Source organism: Poecilia mexicana, unplaced genomic scaffold (assembly GCF_051168715.1).
Source record: "Poecilia mexicana isolate PSO_F unplaced genomic scaffold, ASM5116871v1 scaffold_1, whole genome shotgun sequence".
In the NCBI taxonomy this organism is placed as follows: domain Eukaryota; kingdom Metazoa; phylum Chordata; class Actinopteri; order Cyprinodontiformes; family Poeciliidae; genus Poecilia; species Poecilia mexicana.
Window position 1 is genome coordinate 12,225,993 of NW_028263370.1, and position 22,171 is coordinate 12,248,163.

Consider the following 22,171-nt stretch of genomic DNA (forward strand, 5'->3'; position numbering starts at 1 on the left):
ATACGCCTTAAATGTTGTCTTTATATGTAGCTGCTCTCTCTCGGCAGTCGTGCTCCTCATGGAAAATTAAAGCGGCTAATAGCCACAAGAGTGGGGCAGGCTATAAACAGAAAGCTAAACTTTCTGGTAGCAGCTTGCTCAGTTTGTAATGTAATACAGACTTTCTGGTCATACGTTGTAGTAGTTCTCATGTTCAGTAAACAAAACATGTCCTCGTCATGGAGGACATTTTCTGCATGTTTGCAAAATACAAAGATAATCTCCGGAGCTTGAAACACAACCTTTATTTAAGCCTAATGTAGTTTAGACAACAAAATCTAAGTGCTGATAAAATGAAAAACACAAGAATACACCAAATAGTGTGAAAAGAACATGACTCCAGCTTTTAAACACAAAGGCAGAGTGCTGATGTTTTGGGCTTCTGTTGCAGCCAGTAAAGCCTATAGTTCATACTCATGTAGACTGACTAGAAGTGCTAAATACATTTTAGTGGCCTACCCACAGTCCTGATTAGAATATGACAGAATATCTGAGGAGGGAGCTAAAGATTAGGGTGATGACAAGGAGGCCTTCCATCCTCAACGACGTGTGAAAGTCTTCATGTTTCTCACAACAGAATTAAATAAGAATAAAAAAAGAAAATGCTTTCTAAAATGTGATTTAGTGTGTAACGTGTTTCTAGTTAAACATTCTGCCAACAGCCTTGACACCAGTATGACCACTGAACAGGTTTTTTGGACAGCTTTGAGATTTATCTTTGTTGATGCAGAGATGCTAATTTAAGACTCTTTCATCCAGACTTGATTATGCAACAGCTTTGTCCATCTAGCCATGCGTCTGCACCAAGGGCTCGTTAAAATGTTGCACAAATTCATATTCCTGAGACCAAAAGCAGAAAATGTATTGATCCTTTGTTCTTTGTTCCTTAAGTCTGTAAGTCCTCCCCATATCTCTCAGACTATTTAAACCCATTAGTCCCTCATATGGTTCTTTCTCCAAACATCCTAAAATCGGTAGATGATATGCTGCATTCCAAAGGGATTTCTGGGATGCAGTATTTGGTGGGATATTTCACTTCTGTGCTTTAGAACGCTGCATGCTAATAATATATTTTACCATAGGTGGGACTTTGACTGGGATTTATACCTACACCAAATTCCGATCTTAGTTATTTACATCCAATGTCAAAAGTGTTTTTCAGACAGGATTGCATATATATTTTTCATTACATTATTGCATCAATGCCATTACACTGTGGTATTTTTACCCAAGGACATCATATTGTGAGAATCCAATATTATCTACATTATATCTTCACTTAAGTGAAAGCTGTACTGACAATTTATCAGCTGTGTTTGTGTTGTTCTCTAGTTGTGGCGTAAACTCACAGTAAATGTTTTAGTCTTAACATTTGCAAATAGCCAGACTAGTTTAGTATTTACGTCATTTGTGGGTTAGAAAACCTTTAAAATATGTTTTAATAATGCTGTTTTATAAGGTGAAAAACAAAGCTGTATGACAATCCCACATTGCCTTGTAATTATTGCCTTCATTAAAAGCAGATCTACGTGTGTGTGTGTGTGTGTGCGTGCGTGTGTGTGTGTGTTAAAGCCCAGCTTGACAGAACCGGATCACAACAGGTGGTCAGTCTGACATCATCGCCACCATCGTCCTCACATTTCTAACAGGACTAAGAGCATAGCTAGAACAACAAGCACTCACGCGCTCATAAACTCCACAACAAACACACTATGACAGGAAGTGGTCTCCATGGTAACATGGTTTCATATCCTGGCATGGGCGACATGATGCACTTTCCTTTTCTCTCAGGCAAGAAACCCCAGAAACGCGCTAAGACTTCTAAAGTCTGTGTTTATTTCTGCTACGGCGTACGCTCAGTAGTATTTACAGTACACTCCACAGCACATGGAGGCTGTGCTCACAGCCGGCCGAAGCATGCAGGTATTTGTTATATGACCCCCCAGTCTCAGAACATGCGCGCATGTATCATGTGAGCAGCAAGGGGGACGTAGGGGCTAAGGTCATACTGACATTTTGATTTTGCATCTTCCTTTAGCTTCGCGTCTAATATCCCTCATTGTCTCTGGTATGTTGAGCCGTGGGATGCTATCTGATGTCTCTGACCCGACGCCCGCAGCAGCTGCAGCTCTGCTGCTCCTACAGAGGCTTTTGGAAACTCACGCCATGTGGAGGAAAGTTGAAAGGATTAGAGGTCAGCAGAGTGTGTCAGTGTACACACAGTGCTATGTGTGGTGACGAATGGGATAAAAGCCCAGCATAGGTGGGCTGCATAAGGATGTCCGATTAAATACCGATGCAGTCACACTGAACCTCCAGCCAGCTTTTTGTCATATAAATAAACACAAAGAACAAATATAGTCCCTGCCACACTGACCCTTGCTCTTAATTCCCATCTCCATCCGACATGCCATATATCTTATAAACCGAATCGATATTTACAGCTGGAGCTTGTGTTGATGTGTTTATTACCTATTCTGGGAGAGCTCCTTTTGATTTATGAAAATGCATATAGTCTGGAGAGTAGCTGGGACATCCTCTTAGATTTGGTTTAAAGGTCATAATTCATATCACCTTTAGAGTTATGCCTTATAATGTCGAATGAGTTCTGTAAGTAGACGTCAGCATGGTGCTATGTGGAAACATAACTGGGACTCCAGTCAACCACAGTAAAAACCATTATCCATAAAAGGAGAAGAGTGTGGGGCAGTGGTGAAGCTTTTTAGGAGTGGCTGGCCTAACCAAAATGACTCAACTGGGAGGTCACAGAAAATCCAGGAACAAACTCTAGAGCACTCCATGCCTCACTTGCTTCACTTATCAGACTTCATGTTGAGAAAGAAAAGAGACTGGATGAAAAATGACATCCGGGGTAGAGTTACATCACTTATGTAAATGTGCACCAGGTTTTTTCTTTCTTTCTTATTTTGTTGTTAATAAGCTTACTGAAAGAGTTTAGAGCTAGATTTACTTCAGAAATGGTCCCTGGGATGTTCACTTTAAGTGGAAACTGCTCTTTGCTGACATGAAGAGAGTTTGTTCATCAGATCACACCAATAAATAGCAAAATACAAATCTGAGAAAGGATAGTTACATATTTACTCAAAATCTTCATCTGTCTCCAAGCAGTTATAGGGTTGAAGTCTAGTGGATGAGCAGAAACTGGGCTGATCTGAACTTCCAGCTCCTCCAACACCATGTGTGCAATCTAGAGTTAAGCTGTCATAATCTCTTTGGTATTACAGTCGTCTAGATTTACCTTGGTTTGATTGGTCTGCGCTGTTATTCTCATGTTTATAATTTTTCTCAGTATTTCTTACACCAGTTGCCCATGTTTATCTACCATCCGGCCTCAGTCACTGATTGCAGTCATTCAGCTGCTGTTATTTTGCCATTATCTCCCATCTCTACACATTCTGCCTGTTTGATGATTGCCACTGTGTCCACCTTGGGAGAAGTTCCTTAATCCACTCTGCTATTTCAGATCTCTGTCATTTACGGTTTAGTCTTGTTTACTTTCTCCATCGACACTTTGTGCTTTTAGTTTCGATAAGTCAACAAAGCTGTGTTTGTTTTTCACCTGCTGCTTCCTGAGTCTGGATCCTCAACTTTTCCATCACCTGCTTAACTTCAGTTCAGTCTCACCAAGACTTGCAGCAGACCTAAACCTAATTTCTGTCTTTATCATGTTGATTTAAGGAAACTTGAGAGAAATTAATACTTTGAGGACATTTATTCAAAGGAATAACAGAAAATGATCATCTAGTCATCAGGACCAGTTAGTTATAATGCAGATATTTAAAGAACCTGCCAGAAATATTCAAACCTCTTTAACTTTTCCACATTTTGTCACGTAACCAACCAAGGCTTTAGAATATTTTATTGGAATGGTGACAGACCAACACAAAGTGCTGTGTTTTTATAAAATGAAAAGAAACCAGTAGTTTTATAGTTGTGTGCAGTTAGAGCTTCAAGTCTTTATGGGTATGTCTGCACCAGCGTTGCACACTTGGACACTGTAATCTTTGGCCTTTCTTCTTTTGCAAAATAGCTGAAGACTGGAATAAGAGCACCTGCTAATGTCTATTTTTAAGTCTTGCCACAGATTTTTATCTGGATATAGAGCTAGACTTTAACAGGACCAATCTAATATTGAACCATACTTTGATCCCATTGTAGCTCTGGTGCTATGTTTAGGGTCATGATCCTGCTGGAAGGTGAACTTTCACCTCAGTCTGACAGATTTCCAGGATTGCCCTACATTTAGCTACAGCTCTCCATCTATAAAGAAAAGAAGGATTCTGCCGTTAACATGTTTCACAATGAAGATGCTGCGTTCAGACTGATGTGCAGTGATGGTTTTCCACTAAAAACTGCATTTCTTATGCAGATCAAGAAGCCGTAAGACCACAGCCCCTTTTTCTACATGTTTGTTGAGTCCCAACATTACCTGCTTTTTGCCAAAGTCGCATTAAAGGCCAGATCTGTGGAGGACAGCACTATAGTTGGCAGCTTGTTGAAATTATATCCTCTATTTTCACAGCTTAGGTGAGCGGCTGTACCATAATCAGCTTGCAGTTGTATAATATTTTTCGGTTTTCAGGTGATGAATTGAAAAAAAGCTGAATGAGAAGTTTAACCTGGCTATATTTTATAACCTAACGTTGATTTAAAGTTCTCCTTGATCTGGCTGTTATGTGGCTTTGGTCTTGATGCACTTGTACATCAATGTTCTCCAAAAAAACCTCTGATGCCTTCACAGAACAGATGTAGATACACTAAGATTAAATTAAATATGCAGGTGAACTCTGTAACTTCTGAAGCAACTGGGTGCACTAGATTTTATTTAGGAGTGTCGAAGTAAAAGGGAACTCAGTCCAAGTGCCACACATTTAAGATTTTTTTATTTGTGACAGTTCTGAATGTGCGCTACTCTGTGTCAGTCAAATAAAGTTCAAATAAAGCAAACTAAAGTTTGTAGGTTAGGTGAATAAATATGAAAAAGTTAAAGAACTATTCTACATGCATTTACAATAAGTATGTATTCATGTTTCCCTGCACACATTTGCACATGTTATGATGCTCTTTATTCCCACAGGTGCCTACCTTGGTGCTGTCCAGGCCCTGGAAGACGTAGCAGGCACACTTCAGCGAGTCTTTCACCAGGCAGGCAAAGACACTGGGCTCCTGGCTGTTGTGAATTAACTTGGTCACTTGATGAGGACGACATTCAAACAGCACCGTGTGTGTCAGAGGGTCCCAGAGACGGCGCTCAGCCGGGACGGACACACACCGCACCCAGGATGCAGACACACACAGAAGCACAGTCTTATTGCTGCATGAAGGAGAACCTCTTGCAGCAGGACGCGGCCCAGCACCCTGATCCTTCTTGGAGGACCTGCAGATCTCTGCCACCACCCAGGGCAGCATGGCCATGGTGGTCAGGTGGTGAACTGCCCTGAAACCCATCATTGTCAGTTGGTATCTTATCTCTTCTTCGTCCATCTGCCCCCTCCATGGCGCTCCCCTCTCCCACGCACCGGCACATTTCTGGGGAGTCTGAGCCGCAGAGGTGAGGCGTGAAAGGGAGGGACACGAGCGATGGTTCGGGGTTAGATTATGTCGCGTTTTCTCAGAGCTTCGTGGCCTCTGGGCTTCACTTCCTTTTGGTTTCACATCAAAGTAAAGTCCATCCATGGTTTTCAAGGACCAGTGGCCTCTACTCTACCTGTGAAACAGCAGTGAAAAGTTATGGAACATCAAACTTAGAGTTAATTTTAGTTATCTTTCCAGATCCTTATTCATTTAAGTTCAATTTATTTACATTGCTTTGCAAAACCTTTCCTAGACTTTGAGCTTTTGCACATTTTGTCATGGTACAGCTACAAACTTCACTGTATTTTATCAAGATCCTATGTGAGAAACCAACACAAAGCAGCTCCTAATTGTGAAGTGAAAGGAAAAAATGAAACCTAGATCTACCCCTCCCCTCCCCCTAAAAAAATACTTCCATAAAGGGGGCCAAATTTGAATATTTAAAGAGAATATCTTTACAGGGCACTGTATACAGCAAAGATTTACAGCAAATGTCATCTAAACATGTACCTCCCAGTGCAAACAGATTCAATTCGCATCCAGTTATGTAAAATTCACAATGGTGCGGATGCAATTTCTGTCAGGCAAATTCATTTCAGCATAATCCAGTCTTCTAAATTCAGGTCCAGTTCTAATTATAACACAATGCACAGTCAGCTCATCCTTTAAGCCCGACTGATAAAAGTTTTAATTAGGCAACCCAGCAGAGAGCAAGTTGAGTGACTTTTACAGCTACAAGGACAAATAAACAACACATGTATTCAGAGAAACTTATATATGACCTTTTGTGCGTCCGAAGCAGGTATCCCAAGGTTTGTTTCAGAGAGAAAAGGTATGATGATGAATTGTCTAATTTTATAAGCAAAGACCGCTCGGAGATCATCAAATTACACCATCCATGTAAACAAAATGATCATGTGAATAAGTGTGGAAGAACACACGCGAAGCGGCTCCGTACACCCACCTCATCATGGTTGACCTTGTTTTATTTTAAATCTTTAACTTGAGTCAGCTCAGACTGAAGATCTATCCACTACACTGAGACACCAAGCGGAAGTAAAGACCTACACATTTCACATGTCATCTGCCATAAAAGAAAAAAAAGAAAAGAAATCTGCGTCCTAAGGAAGAAGCAGTCCTCAACACACCGGCATCTAAATGATTTAAATAAATCTCGTCCACAAAGAGCCCGATCTCATCATCTGAAGCCGGTCTAATGTCCTCTTGCTGGACCAACCTTACCCGTTATACTCCCTCCTGTCCGGCGTGTCTTCACTGGCAGAAACTGGACAGCGAGCAGCCCGCTCATACCCACGCCACAGAAGAAGGAGAGAGAGACCTTTCCACGTACGGCTCTCGCCGTTTGTAGCTCGAGTTAAATATAGAAGACAGGGCCGATCCGACCTCCCTCCTCTGCACAAGCGCACGGCGCCTGATGATGGTGTAAATTAATAAACATTCACTGTATGCCCGACCCAACATTTCATCACACAAGATTTCTGTGTTGTTAGAAACTGTTTTTATTGGTGGTGAAAGTAAGGCCAGTGTGAACAGCGTTTAGGAAACGATGGACATCTCATAAAAAATAAAGCACATTTCAACAGAGGTTTAACTCACTGGAAAGTAACAGGAAGGTGTGAAACGTCCCTGTCAGTCGCAGCATAGATTCATTTAACGGAATGAGCAGAGTGTAGAAGAATGAATGCACAATGTCTCCCCCTAGTGGCCGTCTAGGCACTCAGATAAAGTTGATTAAGGCAAGCCGACAGAATATGAAAAGCCGGTAGGATATAAATCTTCCAGCTCCACCTGAAGTTTAACGTTACAGTAAGTAGCGCCACCTATCAGTGAAACGCTAGCAGACATTCAATAGGTACCATTTCGTTTTGAAAGACAGAGCGCCCCCAGCTGGCGGCACATAGATTTTCTCCGGCATACTTGAATCGGAGAAAATCATCACAGGAGGGAGTTACTAATTTATCTGCTCCAAGATTTTAGTATACATACATCTGGTAGTGTCTAATGAAGGCACTAATGCGTTTATTAGACACTTTAATGGAGCTAAATAAATTCAGGGTGGTGCTAGAGTGCTCAAGTTTTAAGTACAAAATTGTTTTCCGTAGGCAAACACCAAATTATGCAACCATTAAAGATTCCAGAGTGCCTTTATGAACCTGGACTGAAATACAGAAGGACACATAGTCTGACAGCTTTCATCAACCATATTACAATTTATAGTCAATTATTTATAGAAAAGATTTCATAATTCTGATAGTCCATCAAAAAATGTAAAAAAAAATAAAAAAAATACTGACAAGAGAGGCTAAAATACAGGCAGTCACATATTTTGATAGCTGTTATGAGAAAATGTGTCCATACTTTGAAACTCAAACTGATTGAGTTTTCTTGTTTTTCTACTGTCTGCAAATCCTTTTTCGCCACAGATTTAACAACATGGACTGAACTTTTACCAGTGGGCTATCCACCGAGTTCCACTAGGGTCCCGTTTTCTAAAAAAAGCTGTCAGAATATGAAGCCGCCTGAATTCTCATTCCACCCTGCGAACACCGCCCTCTGGAGTCACATCATCTCATGGTGACCGAGTTTGTTGTAAAGCCAGTAAACCTGCAAACTCTGCAATTAGTTTCCACGTGTGCAGTGATTATAAAGGTCTAAACATTCAGTGGCAGAGTTATCATTAACAACATGACATAATTTCAAAGCCTAAAAGCAGTTCCCAACATTTAGTTGTGTTGTGTCACATCAGCAGCAGTGCACTCATACAAAGCACAGTGTTTTTAGAGGGCATTATGTCAAATACAGGCAATGTACAGCATAATACCATCTATAAAAAAAAGGAATGATTGTGGCATTAAAGGGGGACACAAGTTTACTGTTGTGGTCAAGAGGAATGAGGTATACTTAAAGTTACAGAGGTATCTCTGTTCTGCTGACAAATATACTCTTGGAATAAAAACACAGGTGGATAAAACTTAGGGATTTAGGTTTTTTAGAAAGAGCACCAAAGAAAAAGAAAAAAATCCAACTTTACGCATTTGAGCCAGACTTTGACTCCAGCTGTGATTGGCAAAGCAGAAGCAGTGACGACTGCCATCCGAACGTTAAAGTGTGCACATCTGTTTATATTCTGGTTTGAATATTTCCAAGTAACTGGTTTCTCTGGACAACCAACACACAGGATAAATAAATGCCACAAAATACAGATAGATGTAATCGAAACATCTGATCAGTTCCATTATGCCTTCTGCGACGTAACTAGAGGAATGTGTGCAATTTATTTAAAACAAAAGTAGCAAAACAAATAGAAAAACTGGCCACAACATGTTATCTCCACAGTGATTGATTGATTGATTGATTTTATAGAAAAGTTTGGCTCATAGCTTTAGGCATAAACATCCAAAGGGATTCATTCTAATTCTACTAAAGTGGGGTGAAATTTTTGCTTTCCTGATGCAAATCATTTTAAAATGAACCAAACAATTTGTCATTTTTACTAGTAAAACATCTAAAGATCTTGGGACAAACTTAAAAACAATAGTTAATTTATCTGGGAAAAAAAATACCCAATCCCATCAGGAGTAATTAAGATGTGAAACGACGGTCAGAGAGACGTTTCTCAGCTCTGATGAAGTTTCCAACAGAGCTACTCTGGCTTGGGCTGCAGCTTATTCTTCACAGGCTCAAAGAAGTTCTCAACGATGGCATCAACCAAATCATCCAGTTCCTTCTTCAGATGTGTCACATCACTGAAAAACATCATCACATGATAATTAACTGAAGTCGGGTGTTACACTCTAGATATTGTTTTTTAACTAAGTGTTCATGATTAATTATAAAATTAATATTTTTGCATCTTTTTAAAAATTTGCTTGTTCTTTTGAAAAATGTTTTGCACACCATCACAAAAATCAACGATCACGAAAACATTTTAGTTGCCATATTCAGACGATATGCACTTGACAGTGCGGTCTGAGTTGCCTCACCTGTTGCCAGGTGCAGCACAGAGCTCAGTGTAGTATTTGATCTTGGGCTCGGTGCCGCTGGTCCTCATGGTGGCGACGCCACCGTTGGCGAAGGTAAAGGTGATCATCTGACTGGAGCTGGAGGTAGGAAGAATCTGGAAGGGCAGGAAGGAGTGTGAGGGAGATTAAAAAAAATCCAACATCATGTAAAGACATTTAAATTTATTTTAATGTATTTAGGACAGGTTTTATGTCACTGTTTACTCCCTGGACATTTAGAGAACCTAGAAAAAAAATACAAAATAGGTGCATCCACTGTTATATGGCTAAGCTATTATCTACTTGCAAAATTCTTGTGAGAAAATGTTCCTTTCTTTCTATAGCATCCTCCATTAAAAAAAGTTGCATCCCTGTAAAGAAACTTTAAAACAAAATGTTTTTTTTACTGCAGAATAATCATCTTGCTAAATAAAAATTTAAAAAAATCAAAGGGAAAAAAAACCCGTTTCAGACAAATCAGTCATTAAACAAGTGAAGAAACTTTATATTTGACATTTTAAACTGACAAGGTCTTGGTATTGTTCATGAGCATTGCAAGACTTCCTGTTTCCATGGGGCATAAAATGTGAAACAGAATCTCATTTCTTGTAACCCATCTTCAAAATAAGAAACACGGGAAAGCGTAGCGTACTATTCATGTAAGAATGAGGTATGTTCGTCATTTGTGGCTACAACAACACTGCTACATGTGTAAAAAAAAAAAGTGTAAATTAAAGAAGTATAAGAACAGGAATCATCTCTAAAGAAAATTTGTGAAGAACTGCAGCAAAGAGTGGCATCTTGGGGTCATCAAGCCTCCTTAACAATTGAGGCTTTTGTGCACATCTTTGTCAGAGGTGCCGGTAATAGATTGTTGATGGTGTAGTATTTTCTACCTTCACAGTGCAATGTCAGGATAAATTCTGCTCTAATGTTGTGTTCAGGTTTCTTACAGCCTTCTTGTCGGGCTGGTTGCTGTCGTAACCGGTGGTCAGGTCTCTAACAGCGGAGACGGAGAAGCGGCCACATTCTGACGGGTACGAGTCCTTTTTGCCACCAAAGTTGCGCAGACGTTCAAACAGACTGCGGATTACTTCCTGGTCGTGGCAGATGAAGTAGGAGTTCTTGCTGATGTGATAGCCATACCTGACAATTTCGCAGGGAGAAAATAAGAGTTAGTCGGCAGTAAGTTTAATGTTAGATCAGCATAACGTAAACATCTTACTCTTCAAAGATGGTTGTGAGTTGTTGGGAGAGGCTTTTGTTTTTGGTGGCCAGGTATGAAATCATCTCCCCTGCGATAGCTGCAGCACTGACTCCATCCTTGTCCAATACGGAGTTACAACACATATAACCTGAAACACACACATACAGGCAGTCGATTTCCCATGTGTGTGTGCGACAACCCGGCTGTGGTGGTCAGCTGTTGTTTCCTTTAATAACCGTGTGTGTACGATGGCATGCAATTCCAATTCCAGCATCATAATAACGTTACATGGAAGTGCTCCAAACTATGCTGTTTGTGTTTGACAAACCATTGACGCACGTTTGACTACAACCCTTAACCTGCCTGTGTCTGTGGATTTTCCTCAACATCTCTTCAGTCTTTTCGTCTTAACAAATCAAACTTTTTTTTTTTTAAGACTAATTGAAAAAAAGTCAGATAAGGGTAAGCTAATTAATTTGGGCATACCATAGGACAATTTGATTGAAAATTAACTCATATGAATTATTCTGGAAGTCGTTTTCAATTTTCAATTCATCTTTACAACAAGCTTTGACCAAAATGCCACTTTGAGGTATTAGTTTCCTTATTTGCCAACTCGGATAACATAGTTTAATATGACGGCTGTGATGAAGCAGCCAACAAGACACTCAAAAGACATCTTCACGAACAGAAAAGAATCCAAACACTTCCTGTCAGTGCAAATAAAACACAAGCCTTCAGACATTTTAATCTAAGTCACTCTGTGATTTAACAGAGCGATAACATCAGTTTGTGTTTGTGCCTACCTATGGCCTCCTCAAAAGCAAACAAAACACTCTTTCCCTGGTCCAAGAGGTCTTTGGCTCTGTTCCCCATCCATTTAAAACCTGTTAGGGTTTCCTGTCCAAACATCATAAGAAAAAAGTCTTTAAAAACAACAAAAATATGGGTTGACACATGTCACAGCATAGAATGCCTATGAAACAAGTCACTTAACTAAAACTATGTTTAAATACATTATATAAAAACAAGCAAACATTTTCTTCCTCACTGAAATGAAATCAGACTAAATTGTGCCTCTTAATAAAACTTATTTATTTTTGCTAAATATCAAAATAACAGAGAACTCTGTATTTTTCTGTTTTTTTTGTAAACTATGATGTCATGGCTTTAATCGTTCTGATGGATTACTCATCACCATCTGTGGTAAACCGAAGCACTCCAGTAAACTACAGTGAGAAGCTGCAATAAACTCTGATATGCTTGGAGTCTACACATTTTTTCTAGAGATGTTTTTACAAATGAGGCCAGAAAAGTTTTGCAAGCCTGAATGCATTACCTCAAAGTGGAAGCCCTCCTTCAGAGCGACGGCTCTCAGTATTTTGGACGACACGGTGCTTGCCAGCATGTAGAGGTTCTTCACCGCGGCAGCGTCAGAGTTCTGCTCACTCCAGCAGTGGAACATCCACCAGCCGAGCAACGCGCCGAGCTCGTTGCCGCTGAACACGCGCCACTGTCCACTGAGCCACACGAGACAGGAAGGTGAAAGGTAAAGAAGTGTTTCAATCTCCAAGGCAGAATTACATCACGAGTAACTGGTCAGAGATGATGATATTTGAGACATTTTATAGAATGCAACTAGCTAATATGTTTAAAAAAAACAAAGAACCACCACTGTGATTTAAAGTATTCTCAGCTAAATAAAAGGGTTATAAATAGCAATGTATAAAAAACTCTGAATTAATATTGATCTAATTGCAGTAGCGTACCCTCACATAGAAAACTTAAAAATGAAAAGTACAAAAAAAAAAAAAATCATATAATTATATAGTTCATTTATTCAGTGTCAAGAGACATCAGGCCTGGAGAAATACTAACAAAGTCCCCAGACTTTGTTACAACAAATTCAGCTACCCAACAGTTCCTCTAAAATACGAGTAAAAGCAACATTTTTATTATTTATTCTTCACTTTTTAAGTTAATCTGAGTTTCTGAGAACTTCTAAGTAGGTCTGGTAATTGAGGTGGACATGCCAGAAGGTGAATTTTTAGTCCAGTGAGCCAATTCTGTCTTGATTTTTTTTTTAACTCCTGGTGAATGGGCAAAATGTTAATTTGTATTACTGGCCCTCATCCAGGTTAGTGGCTAAAACAAACAAACAAACAAACTCCAAAGAAAGCAAGAAGTTATCAATTAGTAATTGGAAGATCTTACAAACTGATCAGCTTTAGAAATGTAAGTCTCCATTTTAAAATGCCTCAGTTGTGTTGATCTAAAACAGGATGGCTATAGGTAACAGTAATGATTGTCCAACTGGAGATTTTATTTAAAACAATTTCTTACCTTTTTTTCTTCCACTAAATAAATGCACTGAAGTTAAAAAGTGGATTTTTCCTAAAGTTTTCAGAGAGATTGTGCCATTTAAAAAAATTAAAATAAATGGAAACTATTTTAAGCCGTTCTACTTATCTGATAACACACACATGTCTGCATTCATAAAAAATGTCATTGCAGAAATGTGTGATTTTTTTTGGGAGTGGTTTTCTAAAGTCATAAATATGAAACACAAACCTTTCCTGCTTCTCGGCTATAGCTAATCGATCAGCATCAGGGTCGTTGGCCAAAACCACAGAGGCTCCTTCTCTTTCTGCAAGAGCAAACGACAATGTCTGCGAACCAAACCGAAAAATTACCAAATGAACACAAACACGGCAGTGGCTGAATCATTTACATGTGGAGAGCATTGGGTTATTGTTCAGTGCGTACCAGAACTCCCTTCCCCTCCTCAGGATTTGGGTATTTGACGGTGGGAAATTCAGGGTCTGGATCTTTCTGTTCCTCTACGGGATACGGGGGGTGAAGATCAAAAGCCTTGAAAGCCGACTGGACAAATGTGTGACCAACGCCGTGCACAGAAGTGTGCACTATTTTCACCTCTGATTTCTTGTTTATCTCTCTGCAAAGAAACAAGTTAAATCATCTATACACTGTACCACATGACACACTCCACAAAACTGTTTTAAACTTATGGAGTACCTGTGATGACAGTGTTTCTGGATGGCTTGAAAGTATTGTGTGTTAACATCCTGGAAGGGGTCTTTCAGCAAGGCGGCCTTCAGGGCCTCCTCTGTGTTCCAGGATGCCGGCCAGGGCTCCAAGTTCTCCTCAATGGCTTTGGAGATTCCAGAATCATGAGGAGACACGATCTGGGCGCCGTTTTCCCAGTAAACCTGGCAGGAAAAAGTTTATTCTTTAGATTATTTTTCCATCTGTTTCCCTGTGAGAAAGATCAGAAAATGAACTACAATGGTCTATGACAGCGTTATGGTCCCGTGTAAAAACGTACTAATGCACTTCTGATGAAAACCAAAACGGAAATAAGTCAGTTGTACCTTGTAGCCGTTGTCCTGCTTGGGGTTATGAGAGGCGGTCACCATGATGCCAGCACACAGACCCAGGTGGGAAACTGTGAAAGGCTGCAAAACGAACAACGTGAGAAAGACGGCAGCATGACATTCCAAAAACAGAAAACATAGAAATAGCTTATTATAAAACTTAAGCAGCTGTTTTATGACAGGCTTGCATTCTTCTTTTGCACTATTTTTAGATATCAATTTCATAGATCGTCACACCCAAGTTCATTTCTCAACATTTGACACTGAAATGTGAAAATTTTAGATTTGTTACATACAAGAACAGAAAAATGCTAAAAAATAAAGTCCAACACATTGCTTAAATTTTATAGAAAAAGCTTTAGATTGAAAGGTTGAGGTTTTGACTTTGGGTGCAGAATAATGTGTGCAGTTTGGGCTCTACAATGCAGACGTGTTTGGACAGAAAATACAGAGAACATGACGATATCCTAAACACAACCTGTGAATTCTGTGTGTTATGTAACGTGCTGTGCACCAGAACTGAGCGACTTTTTAAATGGAATTTGCCCTGGAGCTTATGTCCTCACAACGTCCGTCACACTAAAATCCTGACAGCAGACAAACTTGACTTGACATAAAAATGTCAAGTCAAGTTTGTCTTAACTTGACAAACATTAACAGCACATTAATGTGCTTCTAAAGCGGTAAATCTCTTTTTAACCATCTGGTGTGTATATTAGACACAATTAACGCCCCCAAAGTAGAGAATACAGATATTTAAGAGCGTACCACAAACGGTGTTGGGGTGATCTCAGAGAAGAGGTGGACAGGAACTCCTCGGCTGATGAAAACTGCTGCGGCCAGGCTGGCGAAGCGCTTGCTGCTGCCCCCGCTGGTAGGGTGGGCGCGTGCGTCGTACCCGATGACCACGCCTCGTTCCTTAAGGTTACCGAAACTCTGCTCCAGGTAGCGACAGAAACCCTGGAACATCAGAACAATTGATTGAATGATTGAGAGAAAGTAAGCTGGTGTTAGTTTATAGATCGTCTGATATTCTAACACTGGCCTGGCAAAGAGTTCATATTCAAATAGTTTGAGCCTCCAAAAGCAGCAGCACAAGTAGTTATTTCCACTGGTCCAGCAGCAAACTGCTGTTAAATATGGCATCACATTCCTGCCAATAATGAGCAATTACAACAGAGCATATTAAATGAGAGAGCGCATAACTCCAATCATCATTTATTTGCGGGTCCATGAATGCAGCATGGGGAGAAGTACGTATTTGTCAGTCAGAAGCAGACCTCTTTCAACTAATCTGATTGGCCAGATTTTCAGCTGAAATCAGGTGAGAGCCAGCATGAGACTTGGTCTAATAGGAGAAGAAGAGAAGAAAAAAGTAAGAAAAAGGAAAAAATTGAATTTTCCATTTCCTCACCTCTTTATTCCTCTTCTACACTATTAATCAATACAGGATTTGTGCTGAAAGTCCAACCAATCAAAAGTAATCACAGGAATTATTGCCAAACTCGTATATACAGCCGCTAAACGGAGAGCTAACGCAATTTTCTGGAGAGAGTGTACTGATGTGTGGAGTAATAAATAGAAATGAAGCTGTGATCGGAGCCACGCACTCTCTCGATTACACACTCCTCAGGGCTTTGGGAGTAATGTAAAACCATGAAGATCTATAAACAGTGAGGTGGGGGGTCATTTAACAAAGACTGATCCATAACTTTACTCTTGTATTGGTTATCACCATTCTCTCCTTATTTATATGTTGTTTTTTTTTTAATATATTTTACTACGAGAGGACTATTATCAACATTACTTGCCTGCTGATAGTGTAATGTGAATCAAATGATAAAGGCCTGACTGTTTCGGGTAAATATACAGGAAGAACCTACTGGTGATATACAGAAGCTTTTGAGCTTTAGGCTTTAACGTGACACTCATGTGACCTGAATGCTTAACGTCTGGCAGTAGCTTATCAATTAACCAACCTGCGTGGTCTGGATAATTGTGAGGTCATTCATACAGGATATGCCGGGGCCCATGGCAGCTCTCAGCCCAGCCGTACCAAACTCCATCCTGGAGGAGAAACACTTCTTCAGAGCCTCCATCGATCCATCCTTCACCATGTCCTGCACCAGGGATTTTGTCTTGGGGTTCTAGGAAATATAAACCCAAAATATTTTTGCTATAGTCAGAAATACAAATAGACGTATTATTTAAAGACAACCTTTAGGCTTTTATCTGGTAACGAGGAGGTTTGCGTTACAAAATTTGTTTGTGGCATCTTATGTGAAGGTTTAGCAATGCCACGTGACTTCCCAAATCTGACAAAAAGAAGTTGTATAATTTTTTCTTTGCTTAATACTACCTAAACCCCCAAAATGTGATAGCTTATAACAGATGAACATAGTATGCAAGTCTAAAAGGTGAAAGTCACAAACACATTTCACCAAGCAGAATACGTTTAGAGTAATTCTGACCTCACATGTTCTCAAACAAAATAATGACAAAATACAATAGTATAAGAATATTTATTTTTCTCAGTTTTGTACAACTTAAAAAAAAAATAAAGAAGACAACATTTCAATCATTTGTGGCACACCAAGAAGGAGATGAAAATGTCTTTTCAGTAAGACTCGTCTTGTTCAGTGAGACCCTCTTAACACAATTATCCTAAGACTAATGAATCTGAGTCCCCTGAAAACTAATTGGTGGCACTGCATGACTCTTTAGGACCAAGAAGGACTCTTCCTGTGCTGGTCAGCCTTCTACAATTACTAACATGACTGTGACAATTATATAAACAAATCATTAAAAATTAGCTACTTTCCTGCAAATGTTTTGTGAACCAGATTATGTGAAAATAAATAAAAAAGCTTGATAGTTAACAGGATGAATACATTTTTGATGAAATTGATGAAAACAGGTTGGCTGTCTGCGTTAACAGCAGGCAGTTTTGGTTTTCTCTGTTCAACATGATGGCAGTAAATATTAACTTCATAATCAAAAGTTTGTGGCTTACTAATTAAACAAGACTGTAATGAAACACAAACAGCACTAACAACTAATTAATTAGTTATAGGTCTACGATAAGTACTTTTATTTAGTTGTTGGTAACTAAATTTAGTGTACAAAACACTGATGAACTTTGTGGTCATTGTCATTAAATATTGGTGAAGGAATGCCGTCCTGTAAATAGTTCCCAAAGTTGGGGTTGGACCCACTTGGATTTTGAGGTGCTCTTCAGAAATTAACCTTAATAAAAAATATATTTGATAAAAACATAAAGATGGTCTTGGAAATAACTAACCAACATACTGCACAACATATTGGCTGCCAATGCCATCTTTTAATCTGACTCAGTGGAAATTAATCTTCAGACTCATATTTTTTTTATTTTCTGGGTCAGAAGCTGGAAAGTTTAGAAATCACTGCTTTAGAGAACCCATTTCCCACTTTAAAAGTAAACTCATAATTTTTTAATCAATAGGCCTATCTGTCCTTATCTGCACTGCTACGCTCCTTGAGTTCAAACCTTTAAAACTGATCTGTCTGCGCTGCTCAGATTTAAAATTGAGACCGTTTTTTCTAATATACATGGTTGAGCTCATGTTATTTTTCAGCTGTTCATTGTGACCGCCTTCCTCCTTAGTTTATTCAGTAATAACATCATACATAAATGTATTTACCTACTCGGAAAATACTGATAAACAGTATGCATAAAAAACCTGACAAAACTTGACTCACATTTTGATTCAGTTTAGCCAGTCTATAATTGCATCACAACGAAAATACCCAATTTTCTTCTGGAAATCACAAATTGTTTTTGGTGGGTGGAAAGCATAAACACTAAAGTTAATTGTTCATCAGTTACGTTTGAGCTGTCTAGTTTTTTTAGGCTGTTCCCCTAAATGTAGTGGTTGGAAACAGCCATGCTACCAGTCAGGTAAACCCCAGAATCCTGAGTCAGCTAAGCGGCTAGCTCCGTGAGCTCACCCGGTCATACTGCAGCCACTGCCGGATAGCCTGGTCCAGCTTGGTGTCGCCGGTTGGTTTCAAACCGTCCTCCATCTTTTTTCTTCCCGCCTCTTGGTCCGGATCAACACACCGTCCTGTCAGGTTCTTAGAGGATAAAGTACCGAGCCCGCAGCTCTCTCTGACACAAATGCAGATGCGGATGTCGGCACCTGACGGCGAACAACATGGGGCGGAAACGACGTAACGCGTCACCGGCAACGTCTGTACTGAGGCGTTCAGGAGCCGTTGGAAAAAGCTATTAACATTTTGAGCGCTTCCAAACACTCCAGACTGGACCCAAACCTTTTGCATTCTTTGCAAAATAGCTCAAGCTATGCATACGACATGCCTTACTTTTATTTGTAAAACATGACAGGATAATCTTTGTTCACAGATTTCTTTAGTAATTTGACAAGGCAATAAGCTTAAAACACATACCTATAGTAGAGAATCAACGAATCAGGTATCTCAGTTTCTGTTGGGTTTTTTGTTTTGGAGACAGACACTGCTCATCTGTTAAAATATTATCTTTTCAAAAAACATCAATTAGAAGAAAGGCGGCACTGCATAAAATATCAAATTTTATTTTAGATTTTAATTTTTACACATTACTTTTCTGCTAAAAATGTGTAAGACAATGTGCTGAAACTAAAAATTGGCAGCAAATTAACTGTGCTACACAACATTCACTTGACCCCAGGAGTTTATTCCCAGCGTTAGAAAAAGCATCAATATTGTGGCAAGCTTCTCTGTGAGGGACAATGGGCTCTGACTTAGTCCACTCCTGCAATGTTTACCCTCACAGTTAGCAGCTGTGATGCTAACTAGTATATTAAAAACATTAAAAGTTGGCTAAGCCATTTTGTCTTAAAAAGCTGGAAACTGAGTAGAACATGTCATCTTCATAGACTACAGTCACTTTTAATGTATTAATAGTGAAAATGTTTCATTTTCTCATATTCAAAGATGCATTAACACTTTCAAGTGAGATTTTAACAAATGCACATGAACAACAACAACAAAAAAAACTTTCCAGAGTATAGTTTAAAGGGATGTTAGCGATTCACTTAATCCAACTAAACCCTGTTTTGGGACTGTTTGCAGATCAGCATCAGAGCCAAACTGCAGTAAGAGTAAACAAGAATTGTTCAGACCTCGATGTTATTATGGTCTGAACATTAATTTTGAATAAACTATTAAACTGACAGTAAAAGGTATGTTTAGAGTTCACAATGAAAGAACTCATTTCCAAGTTTGTTAAAAAAAAAAAAAAACACAACACTTTTTCCTTTCGTTTAAAGAGAAAAAAACAAGGTAAAATGTTACAGCTGTGTTTAGAGCAGAGGATTGTACTGTATTTCAGTTACAGAGTCTATCAGGGAATTAACTTTACAGTGTAAAAACAAGCAGGAATCGTGAAAATGCTTCACTGTAACCCAAACCTTATCAACAAAACGAATTATCACTAACAAGTGATCATGTCTCACAAAGAGATTGAAAAACTGTCAAACTGGTCTGATCATACAAAGCAACCATTTTATTAACAGTTTGAATATTTAGCAATATCTGCCATTTGAGCTCTTTGACTTAAATCACGGTGAAAATGAACACCTGAAGACGTTACAAACAAAATAAGTAATTAGTTTCAGATTGTAGCATTCATATTAGTGTGAGTTATAAATGTTCATAATATGAACTGTCACAAAATTTTTCATGTGATAAATGTTACTGTTGCAATGGACGTCCTGGATGCAACATTTGGTTATTTAAAATACTTGTGGTTCCCTGTGTTTACATATTACAGAATTAGCATTCAGTAATCTGACTTCTTGCAACTTTTGTTACTGGGATGCAAAATGGTTCTTGTAAAAACATACAATAAAGGGCTTTAGAGACCCCTTCTGGCTTCAGTTCCAATGATTTAAAACTCAATAACAAAATATTCCTAAATAAACTGATACAACCTGTCACAACCTAACACACCCTGCTACTATCTGCTGCGTTTCCGCTGTTTAATGAGAAACAGGTTATCTTCTTCTGAATACGTGGCTCCACGCTGTTGTTTTTTGGCAGTCTTATTGGAACGTCCCTTCTGTCTTTTCTTCTCTCCCGTCTGTTTCTTTTTTGACGATTTTGAGTCCTGACTCTGCTCTCCTTCAGTCCTAAAAACATGGTCTGCTATAGATGAATTAACTTGTTTTGTTCTACAGCCCTTCTTTTTCTTTCTCATCTTCTCCTCCTTGTTTCCTTGAGGCCCTCCTCCTCTGGGAAAGTTGTCTGCTTCATCAATAACTAGCTTACTCAATGGCACTGGGTCTCTTGTGGTGGGAACAGCTCTTTTAGGCTTCCATGGTTTTGCACTGCCACCACTTTTGGGCTGCTTAGCCGTCTTTGTTTTGGGTGTAGCATCATTAAAGTCGTCAACACTGAAGATGATGTGATTTGGACTTGGTCTGTAGCTGTTTAGGATTCGGTGAGGCGTGTTCTTAGAGTGGGGGCTGGCATTCTGATGGTTGATTTTTTGTTTCTTCCTTTGTGGTCCAGGGGTTGAAGGGGCTGGGGATCCAGAAGACAGATAGCTATTTCTTCCCATATCTAAGAACAAAAAAAAATAATAATAATAAAAAAGGATTTAAACATTCAAATAATTTTTATTTTTGTTTGATATGATATAGAGAAAATATAGACTCATAGCACCCTCCACACTTAATGGCATCGCAGGTAAAGATGTGTAGAAAGCCTTAAAATAAATTCAGAATCTCACACTGAAAATTTGTGAAGAATTCATCCTTTAACAATTATGTATTATATTTTAATAAAATTACTACTGTCACATTTAGTGGTACTTCTAGCAATCCCTTTGACATAATGCATCTGAGGCATTACTAATCAGTCCACCATGACTTCCTGTTTCTCTGGTGTATAAATGTGCCGTGACCCATTCTTCCCATTCTTCTTAGCCACTCTTCAAAATGGGAAAGACAAGAGAGCATGTCATTACATTCTGAAATGTGTGAATTGATCTTCCTAAGTTGGGAAGGTGACTTTAAGTAGTAGTTATGCCCACTGTTAAGTAAGGTGGAGGATCTGTGATGCTGTGGGCCTGTTACTTTCAAAAGACCAAGGGAATCTTGCTGGAATGGGACAGCAGGAGATTTTAAACAAAAGATTTCTGTCAAGAAAATGATGCTTCCCCTTTAAGTGCTGCAAGAGTATAATGATCCAAAACATTTGGCCAAATCACAGAAATAAATGCCTAGTCGACTTTATTTCAAGGCCATCTCAGCCTCCACACCCAAATCCTACATGGAAGCTGTGGGGCGAGCTAAAAAGTAGAGAGAATTTGAAAAAACTCAAGACAGACATACTGTGCAAAGAGGAACGGTCAATGATTTCTCTTGTATGCTAAAATTGGGGACTTTTTTAGGAAAAAAATTGACTGACGGGGGAAATTGTCTTTAACCTTAACCTTAATTGTTTCTTTTACTTTTTCCTTTTAAACTGTCTCTGTGTGACTTACCGTTAGCCTTTATCTTCATCTTGTGTAGTCTGCGGTTGATGTCCTTCACAGTGTCATAGTGACTGATGAAAGGGTAGCTGGGAAAAACCCCACTGAACATCCTCTGTTTTGTACATTCCTGAGGAAAATGTGCACAAATGTAATCACAAATCGACAAAAAATATAGTTGTGTACAAGTTTTAGGTTGTTACATAAAAAAGGGTGTCAATACTTTTACAAGACAATGGAAATCCAACCTGGAAGGACAAAGACAGATTAAGGTACTCACATAACCCAAGTGTCCCTTCTTGGAACAGTTGTAGCAGTAGGCAGCAGACTGATGACCGTCGCCTCCCGGCTGCTTCACAGGAGGACCTTTCTTAGTCTGAGGAAAGAAAGACAGAAA

At 39.2% G+C, this 22,171-nt stretch overlaps 3 protein-coding genes across 5 annotated transcripts in view; all 3 read right to left on the minus strand.

Moving 5' to 3' along the window:
- tbc1d1 (TBC1 (tre-2/USP6, BUB2, cdc16) domain family, member 1) overlaps nt 1–7,022 on the minus strand; it is a 52,079-nt gene extending 45,057 nt beyond the window's left edge. For both annotated transcript variants that reach the window (XM_088004660.1, XM_014980889.2), the window contains exons 1-2: nt 6,877–7,022; nt 5,146–5,767 (exon numbers count right to left, since the gene is read on the minus strand). In XM_088004660.1, coding sequence (XP_087860786.1) covers nt 5,146–5,736 — 591 coding nt within the window. In that variant the 5' untranslated portion in view covers nt 5,737–5,767; nt 6,877–7,022. The remainder of the gene's footprint in view (nt 1–5,145; nt 5,768–6,876) is intronic.
- Nucleotides 7,023–7,130: 108 nt separating this feature from the next.
- Nucleotides 7,131–18,475, minus strand: pgm2 (phosphoglucomutase 2). The gene is made up of 13 exons (XM_014980898.2): nt 18,246–18,475; nt 16,238–16,405; nt 15,027–15,218; nt 14,256–14,339; nt 13,900–14,093; nt 13,630–13,819; nt 13,435–13,532; nt 12,203–12,383; nt 11,670–11,763; nt 10,882–11,011; nt 10,610–10,802; nt 9,639–9,772; nt 7,131–9,401 (listed from the first exon to the last, which is right to left on the minus strand). The coding sequence occupies exons 1-13, from the start codon at nt 18,318–18,320 to the stop codon at nt 9,299–9,301; spliced, it is 1,836 nt and encodes a 611-aa protein (XP_014836384.2). The 5' UTR covers nt 18,321–18,475; the 3' UTR covers nt 7,131–9,298.
- A 687-nt stretch (nt 18,476–19,162) lies between these two features.
- The window catches only part of zcchc7 (zinc finger, CCHC domain containing 7), a 55,015-nt gene continuing 52,006 nt past the window's right edge, over nt 19,163–22,171 (minus strand). For both annotated transcript variants that reach the window (XM_014980897.2, XM_088004673.1), the window contains exons 8-10: nt 22,055–22,150; nt 21,787–21,904; nt 19,163–20,861 (exon numbers count right to left, since the gene is read on the minus strand). In XM_014980897.2, the coding sequence (XP_014836383.2) occupies nt 20,257–20,861; nt 21,787–21,904; nt 22,055–22,150 (819 nt within the window). In that variant the 3' untranslated portion in view covers nt 19,163–20,256. The remainder of the gene's footprint in view (nt 20,862–21,786; nt 21,905–22,054; nt 22,151–22,171) is intronic.

Coding starts and splice junctions, on each gene's coding strand:
- pgm2 (XM_014980898.2), bottom strand. CDS start 18,320: ATGGAGGACGGTTTGAAACCAACCGGCGACACCAAGCTGGACCAGGCT. Junction 16,406..18,245: donor AGTGGCTGCAGTATGACCGG/GTGAGCTCACGG, acceptor TATATTTCCTAG/AACCCCAAGACAAAATCCCT. Junction 11,764..12,202: donor AGGAGGGCTTCCACTTTGAG/GTAATGCATTCA, acceptor ATGTTTGGACAG/GAAACCCTAACAGGTTTTAA.